The 10049-nt window shown below is 51.6% G+C and overlaps 1 protein-coding gene across 4 annotated transcripts; it reads right to left on the bottom strand.

Moving 5' to 3' along the window:
* Window positions 1-1025: 1025 nt before the first annotated feature.
* ZBTB18 (zinc finger and BTB domain containing 18) lies at window positions 1026-9731 on the bottom strand. 4 transcript variants are annotated; one of them, XM_059677723.1, is made up of 4 exons: window positions 9598-9720; window positions 7039-7122; window positions 4004-4691; window positions 3748-3891 (listed from the first exon to the last, which is right to left on the bottom strand). In XM_059677723.1, exons 2-4 carry the CDS (start codon window positions 7049-7051, stop codon window positions 3882-3884), a joined length of 711 nt encoding a protein of 236 aa, XP_059533706.1. In that variant the 5' UTR covers window positions 7052-7122; window positions 9598-9720; the 3' UTR covers window positions 3748-3881. The 4 variants fall into 4 exon arrangements, with proteins under 4 accessions (XP_059533702.1, XP_059533703.1, XP_059533704.1 ...); XM_059677719.1 differs by having other exon boundaries at window positions 1026-4691; XM_059677720.1 differs by lacking the exon at window positions 7039-7122 and having other exon boundaries at window positions 1026-4691; window positions 9598-9731.
* Window positions 9732-10049: the final 318 nt, after the last annotated feature.

Genomic DNA, 10049 nt, shown 5'->3' with positions numbered 1-10049 from the left:
GAATTCTAAGTTATGAATGATTGTGCTTTATGATGAAAGTCACTTTGGATTTCCACCCAGAGCCATCAGGGAGCTCACACATTCAAGCTCTTCTACCACTTTGTTCCTATATACGGATGTTAACCTGACTACAGGCCACGTAATACGTACTTTAGTTTGGACAGTAAGAATGTGAAACTACATTTTCATCTGTCTTTAAAGCTGCAACTTAGGGGCAATTGGACTTCAGGATTTGCAGATTCTCAGGTCCGCGCTGGCCCGGCTCCACTTAGGGCCACATGGGACAACCCCTAGTACAGAACCACCCAGCGCGAGTGCACCGTCAATTCCTTAGGTCAACCGGCAATGCTTCCGTCTCGACATGCCCAGTGACACGCTCAGGAAGTTGGGACCATCACAAAAATTAGGGAACAGAGTCCTTTGAATGGTTCCCTGGACTTTATTACATTTTAAAATTTAAACTTAGGAATGAAAACCTGGGGGCTTCCGAGTTCACCAGCCACAGAAAGGATGTATATAAGCTAATCTGGGACCATCAAATGCCTGCTAATTCAATTGCCTAGAATTCCAGTCATTAGCCAAGCAGTCTTCCAAATGAAGACATCCGGTCTCCTTCAATTTTCCACTTAAAACAGAGCACAGAAGAATAGATCTGACCAATCAACTTAAGATAAAATTACCCATGAAAATGACTTATGCGCAGGGATCAGTAGCTGGCCAGCGTCTGAAGGAAAACCTTATGTGACCACTTGAGGTTTCATGGATTCACACACTTCTAGGGAATTACCTTCACATTTGTGATCGAGGTTGTAGAAACTGGGCCACACTTTTAAAATGTGCGTTTAGTATCGTCTTAAGTGACTAGAAGCAAAAATGTCTGCCCATTTCCATTGGAGTGATTTTAAGGCATTCTAATGATTTCATAAGCTCTGAATAGAGCTGACATTAAAAACAAAGATGCCACGTACGATACACACTTAGGATCGTGTAGCACACAATCACAATTAAAATAGCACACGAGAAGCTGAGTTCATATAATTTATTGCAGTTAGCACACAGTTTAAAAATTCACCAACACACCAACAGTACAAAACTAAACAGCATTATAAGTTATTCCCCCCTCAGGAAAATAAAACATACTATGATTGTCAAAGCTAGATGTCAGTCTAAGTTTTAGAACAAAGGAAGAAGGTGAAACTAAGAGGAAAAAGGAATCACTCACAATGACCACAAAAAGAAAATTCAAAAGAAAGTCCGTTTTCTCACAGACATTGATTGTCTTTTCTAAATTAATAAAAATTACTTTAACATAAACTGTATTTAAAAAACAAAACAAAACTAGAAACTCTTCAAGTAACTAAAGATAATGCTCCAAGGCCATTTTCACAGCTTTTTTTTTTGTTTGTTTGTTTGCTTTAAATGCCATTACAGCCAAATTAACACACATTTGACCAAATATTTCCAAAACAGTCCAGCAACACACAATGGAGTTTTCCATTCAGTATCTTAAGCACAAAAATAGGCTATGTTTACAGTAGTTAAGGCGATCAAATTTTAAACAAAAGCAATTAAAAAAAAAAAAAAAGGGAAAAACAGCAAACGTTTTCCATGCTACTCCCATAGACCTTATTTGTAAGTGCAAGACAGGAAAACAAACACTGTGCAAAATGCTCTTGCCCCGCGTGGTCACCACAGCGCACGCTGGGCGGCAGCCTCTGCCGCGATCCATAGTCTACTAACCCCCTTCCCCACGTCAATCAAGGCAGTCCAGTCCTTTCAGCCTGGGGCTTTTTCAGTCCATAGAATCTTTTCATGAGTCGGGGGAGGGGGTGGGAGGTGGGATAGGGAGGGCGGGCGAGGAAGAAGGGGAGCAAAAGAAAAAAGAATGACCTATTGTCAATTTGTGCAGTAGTTATTCTAAAGATGCTCAACTGGGTATAAATGGGTACACCTAAACTTGGAGCCGGCGCGGGTTCCGTGCCATCAGAAGTTTGTTATAAATGCACACTGCACATGCAAATCTTTAAGCCGTTTGTAAACATTTATATTTTCCTTGTTATGTAGCGAAGTTATCAATTTGCAGCTTACGTTTTTATTCAGCTTAACAGTTTCAACTTAAAAACAGTGGGAAAGTCGATTTAAATTATATAAAATAAAAATAAAAACAGTGCATTTACGTTCTTCATAACACCAGGTTATTTTCCGAATGGTGCTATTTTTTTTTCTAAGGAAATTAAATAATTTTAAACTCACTCGTTAAAGTTATACAATGCAAACAAAGACAAAAATATATCGAAACTCATGCATTTCTGTAGCGTTAATATTTACTCTTCAAGACTCAACTAAGAGCATCAACACAACCTGTCAAGTTCTTTGACACCCCCCCCAGCCCGTGTAATCAATTACAGTATACAATGACAGTAATTCACATTTTCAACACAGTTCAACACTGCTGAAGCTGCACTAGCCTCTTCATCCCCAGCAAACCTTCACAAAGACAGGGTCCCAGTGACCCAGTGTACGCTCATCATTGCTCTCACTGGGAACCGTCAGGAAACCAGAAGTTGCCACAGAAAGTTTTAAGTCAACTGCTTGTTTAAAAATAGATAATCCAGCATTTCAGAAATTTTCCATTTGGGTCTAAAAGCATTCCCGTTTCCAACAGCCAGAAAAGATTCATGCAATTTGAGACATAGAAAGAGGCTAATAAAACTGGAGGGAATTTCTACTTCCAAACAAAAAAAGTGTGTGTGTGGGGGGGGGGGGGGGGGGGGGAAGGACCTCGAGACAATGCAGCGTTGACAAAACGAAGCCCTATGCACGCCTTCTGCGATAGGACGATTTGTTTCAAAGGTTCTTACTGGCTTACTTCCCCTACCCCTCAGAGAAAAACACCTCTCTATTCTGACTTGCCCTAAAGTTTCTTTTATCAGGATGCTAAGTTAGTGAGATTCTCATGCTATTCTAAAGTGCAAAAACAAGTTAATATCCCAACTTTTTAGTTCCAGGAAACAAGACTGCTTTTAGACCGTACCACAACTATATATAGAGATCTATGTATATATATGTATATATATATATATGATTTATATATATATATATATAAAATTATTTCCAGAGTTCTTGCGAGCTCTCTTCTAAGGTCCAGTCTCTGACAGTGGGCAAGCTCAGCACTTCGCTTTTGACAGACAAGGAGTTCACCAACTCACAGTGGAACTTGCGGATGTGTCTGTACAGGTCCCCCGACTGCGTGAACCTGCGCTCGCACCACTTGCACGCGTGCGGCTTCTCGCGGGTGTGCACCACGGCGTGGCGGCTCAGGTTGTGCGAGTACTGGAAGCTCTTGCCGCACTGGGTGCAGGTGTAGGGCTTCTCGCCCGAGTGGGTCCTCTCGTGGCGCTTGAGCGTGTACATGCAGGAGAAGGTCTTGCCGCACAGCGAGCAGGTGGGCACGTTGACGTCGGCGGCCGGCTTGCTGCGGATGCCGTCCTGCTCGCGGAAGTGCGTGCTCAGGTGGATCTGCAGGATGTGCGGGCTGGGGAAGACCTTGTTGCACAGCGGGCACATGAAGATCTGGCCGGCCGGGCTCAGGATGTTGGAGACGTAGGGCAGCAGGCTGCTCTCCATGCCGCCCTCCACCGGCCCGCGCTCGCTCTCCGGGGTCAGCATCTCGTCGTCGCTGGCTTTGTCCTCCCGCTCGAGCTCCCGCAGGACCGAGTCCTCCCTCAGCGGAGCCAGGTGGGCCGGCTCGTACTGGACCCTGGGAGGAGCGCCCACACTCTCTTTCCCCGCGCTATGGTCCATGTCATAGTCATTAGTGCCAACATCGCTCTCATCACAGGAGGCCTCTTTCTCCACCTTCACCTGCACCAGGTTGCTTCTCAGCACGTCCTGTGAAGAGAAATAAGAGCTGTTCAGATTCTCAACGCCCGAAAGGCTGGACTTGACAGACAGGTCCAGCACGCAGTCAACATCTGCCGCATCCCTCACGGAGGTGACAGACCTCTGGGACAAAGACTCGGTGGAGCTGCAGGGGCTGGCTACTGTTTTTCCAGCTGCTGTGGCGTGCGGCTCGGCCTCCCCGCCCGCCTGGGGGATGCCTGCTGAGTCCGAGGGCAAGCGCATCCACATGGTCCCGGGCTCGCCGGCCAAGTCCCTTTTGCTGGGCAGGAGGCTCAGTTTCTCCTCTTCGCCCTCCTCTTCGTCGCTGGGCAGGTCGCCAGCCATGTGGCTGCTGCCATCGGAGAGGCTCTCGACTTTGTCCGAGCAGCTCGAGGCGTCTTCCTCCTTCTTGGTGCTGTCGGCCTCGGTGGTGGCTTTCTCTTTCAGCTTCTTCTTGCAGACTTTGACAATGTCATACATGTGGAGATAGCTGGCAGCTGCGAGCACGTCTTCAATGGGCAAGTCTTTGAACTGGAGTTTCCCTTCATACATGAATTCAAGCAGGAGAGCGAAGGCCGGGGCGGTAACAATGTCGCTGTTCAGATGAACAATGTCCCTTTTGTCCAGCTGGTCCTTGTAGAAGAGGTGGAAGTACATGCTGCACGAAGCCAGCACGGCGCGGTGCGCGCGGAACTGGGCATCTCCCACCAGCACCGTGCAGTCACAAAGGAAGCCCTGGTGCCTCTGCTCGCTCAGACACTGCAGCAAATGTCTGCTGTGGTCTGGGAACTCCATGCTGTCCTCATAACCTGCGGAGAGAGGCATTTCTCGTGAGAGCCACTTCACAACTTGCCACGCCAGTCCCCACACAAAAAACCATCCTTCGGCTTGGCAGCCGGGGCACATGTCCCTGAATTTTAATCAGGCGTCTGACCCAAACACGACCAAATCACATGCACGCCACCCAAATGCGGGGAGGGAAGGCACGCTTGCCACACGGCCGCACCCCAGCCCCACCGTCTGCAATGCACCCCACCTTCCTTGAACTTTCAGTCAAGTTTTCAAAGCCTTGGTTTCAGGACCGTCTCTTACTGAGAGTAAGGACTGAGAGCCCTCTCAGAAGCATGTAGTGAACGCTCCTCACCAAATTAAGTCCCACAAAACCTACAAAATAGCTTGAATTTCAAAGGGCACAACTCATAATGAACAAAGAGAAGTCCCAGCAGACTCTGGAAGATTCGGGAAACTTGTCTGACCATCCTTTTTTATTACCTTTGATGCCTGATTGTGCTTACAGAGCACAATTTAAACATACACATTCGGTTGAATAATAATTTAAAAAAAAAACCATCATGAAATCGCATAATTAGTCCAGGAATTAGCAAAAAACTTTCTTTTAAAGTCAGAGTGTTATAACAACAAAAGCCCTGCGTGTAAAAACAGATGTGTACGCCCAAGATCTCAGGTACAGCGCACACGTACGAGGCAGGAGGAGCTGCGCCAACAGATGGGAAAGATCATCTTTACTACGAACCCATCCAAATATTTTTTTAATGAATTGAGAAAAATGGTTATTATTTCTTTGGAAAATCTGTACCTCTAGAGACTTAGGAGCCAGCAGGGCTTTATTTAAGTCTGAAAAAAATCTTATCTAAACTTTGATCCTTTGCAAAAGCAAGATGAGTTCCATATTCAAATTAATTCAAACTTTTAAATAAAGGGATATTATGTTCAAATGAAATTCAAAAGCTTTACAGGTTCAACATTAAAAAAAAAAAGCCTTACCAGAAAAAGAGAAACTATTTTTTCCCCTGACTCTGCCTTACCTCTGTCAACAGAAAATACTTTGTTTCAACATAACTTGATATATTTTGCTTTCCCACTAGCTTCTATTCTTTCAAATAAGCATTGCTGCCCTGGTTTTCTGGTGAAGGGGGGATGAAAGGGAGGGAGAGGCAAGCTGTACAATGGGTCAAAATTCAACTCCTTAAAACCAAAGAAAACCCCACTTCCCCTTTGCTGTGCCAGAAGCAGGGTTCCACCCACCCACCCCAGAAAGCACGTTTGGAGAATGGGCACACACACAGTCATTTCATATTTAGAAATTCCTTCCCTGCTTTTTCTACACTTTGCCCAAGGTGGACTGAAACTTTCACCCTCACCCCCAAACCAGTCTGCTAGATGCCACCGCGGAATACCCCAAGATGTACAATACAATCAGTCCGAGTGCCCCACAGCGCACATCAATCCTAATCCCTGAGAGGGCTAAAAATAAAGATTGGAGGGCAGCTCACAAGGTAGCCGTGATCAAATTAGGAGGCTGAGAGGACAGAGAGGGCCGAAGAAGGAAGCTTATAAACATCTGATCCAGCTGACGGTGGCCATATGGCAGCTGCTGCCCAGATAAAGAGATTAAGAACAGAGGAGTGCGATTACAGCTGTCTGGCCAATTCAGGCAGCTCAACCCTACAAGTTCTAAATTAGTCGCTAACACAAAAACTCCTGCAAATAATTATTGTTATGCTGAAATAAAAGATCTCTTAAATATATATTGGAAAGAGAAATGAGGAAGCCAGTCAAACTATTCTCTTGAGGACAAAAGTTTTCTTGTGTTGTTTTTTTTTTTCCTCCCTTTTTAAAAAACCTTCGGTTTCAAAAGCACCACAGCTGTATGTTTCAGCAGTGCTGCCGAATGTTTTTGAAGAATAAAGTTTCACAGTGGAATTAATTACACAACAACCCAGCTTCTCAACTAGAATAATCTTCTCATGTAAGTTTTAATGTGGATTCCAGAGTTTACCATTTCTCCCCGACCCCCAAAGCAAAAGGAATCTAAACAGCAGTGAACAACAACAACATAAAGCATTTTAATCCAAAGTGACCTCAAAAAGCAGTACGTCAAAGCTTTTCTTAACATTTCAAAACTTGAAATATTTCTGTGTATTAAAGTTCTTTCCTTGCTCTCCAGCAAAAGGGATAAAAATTAAAACTACCCAAGCCCCAAGACTTGCAACTCCAATAAGCTGTTCATTTCATACTCCATTTCATACATTATTCCTAAACTGGGTTAGAAAAGTTAATGTGATTTTTTTTTAAATTAAATAAACAAAACACCAAAACACAAATATGCTCCGTCTAATCTCTTGCTACTCCTACCTTTCGGACACATAAACCTGATTAAGTCCTTTCCTCTGAGGCTTGCTGGCTCCAGGTCTGTTACATCGGTGGAAAAAAAGCAGACTAAGAGAGACAGATGCAAAGTGGAGATGATGTTAGAGAGGAATGAGATACCTTCTCCACCACAGATCCGCACACACTGGCTCCCTGTCTGTGTGTTAGAATAAAAGGCTGAGAGATGGCAGGCTGTCAGCTGCTCTGACATCATGTTCAGATGGAAATGCTACCTCCAGCTGTGCTCCTTTTAATGCCATATGCTACTCCTCTACACTCCTGCCACCAGCTTTTTTCTTAGGAGAACTTTTCTCTTCTGTTAGTATAAACAAAATACTTCAAAGTCTCCCCTTTTTTCCCCCCAAACTTTCTAACAGCAGAAATTGAAAAACGCAGCATATGGAGTTCTACTGTATTTCTGGGCTAGCAACACTTCTGTCTGGGGCTGGCGGCCCGCTCCCAGACGGACAGCACCCTCAGGCCACCGGGCTATGCAGGAAGCCGGACTTTTATTTGTCCCTCCCCAACCTTTCCTTCCCCAGGCAGCTTAAGGACCTTTTTAAACCAACCCCGTGCACATCTCCAGCCCCATTTCAACATTATTACTACGGCACCTTTTCTTTTCTTTTTTTTTTTCTCCTGCTGAGATAATGGGACACACGTCTCAGGATGTTGGGAGCCTGTGCACAACCATGACCCCAGCCCGGTTCCCTGTATGATCTCACTTATGTAGCTCCTGAGCCACAGTGACCTTCTCAGGGACATTTCTCACACTCGTCAGTTAAATGCAAATTTCAGTTTTCAGTATCAACACACTGAAAGCGCCCTTTCTGAAATCCTGGAAAGTGCTTCAGTTCAGTGAGACACACGAGTCCAGCCGGCCAACCTGCTCCAGTCCCTGAACCTGAGCGCTGCACCTGCGCATGGGCTCCGACCCCGGGGCACAAAAAAGCAGAACTTCGCCTGCCCCTCAATCTGGGTCCCCTAACAACCTTTTCCTTCCTTTTTTGGGGGGCCACTCTGTAATGTTTGTGATCACAACAACACCTTCCCAAGGAGAGAGCGTGGGGGGGGGGGTGTGGGGGGGGGAGGTCTAGGAAGTTTGGGAACTTGCGGGCCACACTTCGTGGGCCTGTCCGCGTGGCTGATGAAATCGGAACGCAATCCGGGCCGGCCAGGCCGGTGCCCCGCAAGGTGCTGCGACATCTTCGAATGTCAAGTCCATCCCCGCAGGCTCCGGGGGAGGGCGACGGGGAGGCCAGCAGCTGGGCCCCGGCGGGGGGGGGGGGTGCGGCGGCCCCGGGGGGTGCTCACCCTCTGTCCACGGGAGGAAACCACGCCGCGGAGCCCACGGGTGGCACGGCCCCCGGCCCCGCCCGCCGCGCCGTCCCCAGGCCCCCGGCCTAACTTTCTCCAACTTCGCGATGAATGACACAGCGACGAACGCCGCTTCCAGGGCGCCCTCCCCGCCGCTGAGTTCCTCCCGGGCCACACGACCCGCTCGCCCCCCGCGCCCCGTCCCGTCCCGCCGTCTCCCACATCCATCAGCCCGCGGCCCCGGCGGGGTGGGGGCGGCTGACAGTTTAATGGGCCCCGAGCACCGCCGTGGGCCGGCGGCGGCTCCCAGCCCACAAATCAACCCCTCGCGCCCGGCTACCGGGGGGCCGGCCGGCCGGGGAGCTCGGGGTTTGTTTTTTCCAAGAGGCGGGGGCTGGGGGCGGGGAGCGGGCGGACGGACGGACGGACGGGGGGAGCGGGGAGCCATGCAAGTCCCCCCGCGGGGGCCTGTGCAGACGAACACGCGGGGAAAGAGGAAGGTTCGACCACAGGGAAGGAGGCGGAGGGCGTAGAGCCGGTGCAGCAGGAAAACACCTTCAACAACAGCCCGGAAAACAGACCCGGGTCGCGGCAGCAACAAAAGAAAAGTCGTAAGAAGCAGCCGGGGCGGGAGGGTGGGGGGTGGGGGGGGCGGGGGGTGGCTACCGCTTCCCCGCCGCCCCGGGCCTCCCGGCAACTGCACCCGCCGGGGGGGGGGGGCGAGGGGGAGAGGGAGGGGGGCTCCCCCGCAGCCCCTCCCCCGGGCGCCACTGCAGCTGCACCGGTCCCCGGAGCGCGGCCGTCCCGGGCGCCACTGCAGCTGCGGCGGCTCCCAGGCCCCCTCCCCCCCGCGCCCGCCGCCCTCCGCACCGGGGAGGCGCCACCGCAGCTGCACCGGCCCGGAGCCCGCCCCGCGCCGCAGCTGCACCGGCCGGGGGGGTGGGGGTGGGGGGGCGCGGAGCCGGCCAGCCCGCACCCCGCCCGACCCCGCAGCTGCAGCCCCGGCCCCGCGCCCGGGCCTCCCGCAGCTGCGCCGCCCCCCGCCGCCCAACCGCTCCGACCGCACAAACTAACTCCACTCGCGGGGGGCGCCCCCGGCCGGCCGGCCCGCCCGCCCTCCGCCCACACCGCCCCGCCTGGCCGGCCGCACAGCTGGCGCCCCCGCCCGCCGCGGGTCGGGGCGCAGAGGGGCGCCGGGTCAGAGGCCGGGACCGGCGCGGGACTCACACGGAGCGGCCCCAAGTCACCGCGTCCCCCGCCGCCGCCGCCGCCGCCGCGTCCTCCGCCTCCTCCGCCTCCGCCTCCCGGCCGTCGCCGCCGCCGGACTTGGTGGGCTTCCTCCTCCTCGCGCCCCCTCCCTCCCGGCCCCCCCACCCCCCAAGCCCGGCTCCGTCGCCCGCTCCCCCTGCCCCCTCCCTCCCGCCCGCCCCCGCTGGCAGCCGGAGGAGCGCGGCGGAGCGAAGAGGCCCCACTCTCAACGGCTCCCCATGGCAGCAGCCCAGCGGCGGCCGCAGCCTGCCAGACACCGCGAGGGAGCGAGCGAGGAGCGAGCGGAGCCGCCGGGCCGGGGGGGCGGGGCGGGGGGGCCGCGGGGAGGGGGCGGGAGGACGCACCACGCACGCACGCGGCGGCGCCGGCCAGATGTTGCCCCCCCTCGGCCCGCCCCCTCCGCCCCACGC

This window comes from Myotis daubentonii, chromosome 20 (genome assembly GCF_963259705.1).
Source record: "Myotis daubentonii chromosome 20, mMyoDau2.1, whole genome shotgun sequence".
Taxonomy (NCBI): Eukaryota; Metazoa; Chordata; class Mammalia; order Chiroptera; family Vespertilionidae; genus Myotis; species Myotis daubentonii.
The sequence above is the reverse complement of the archived record's forward strand: the minus strand, read 5'-3'. Positions and strand labels throughout refer to the sequence as shown.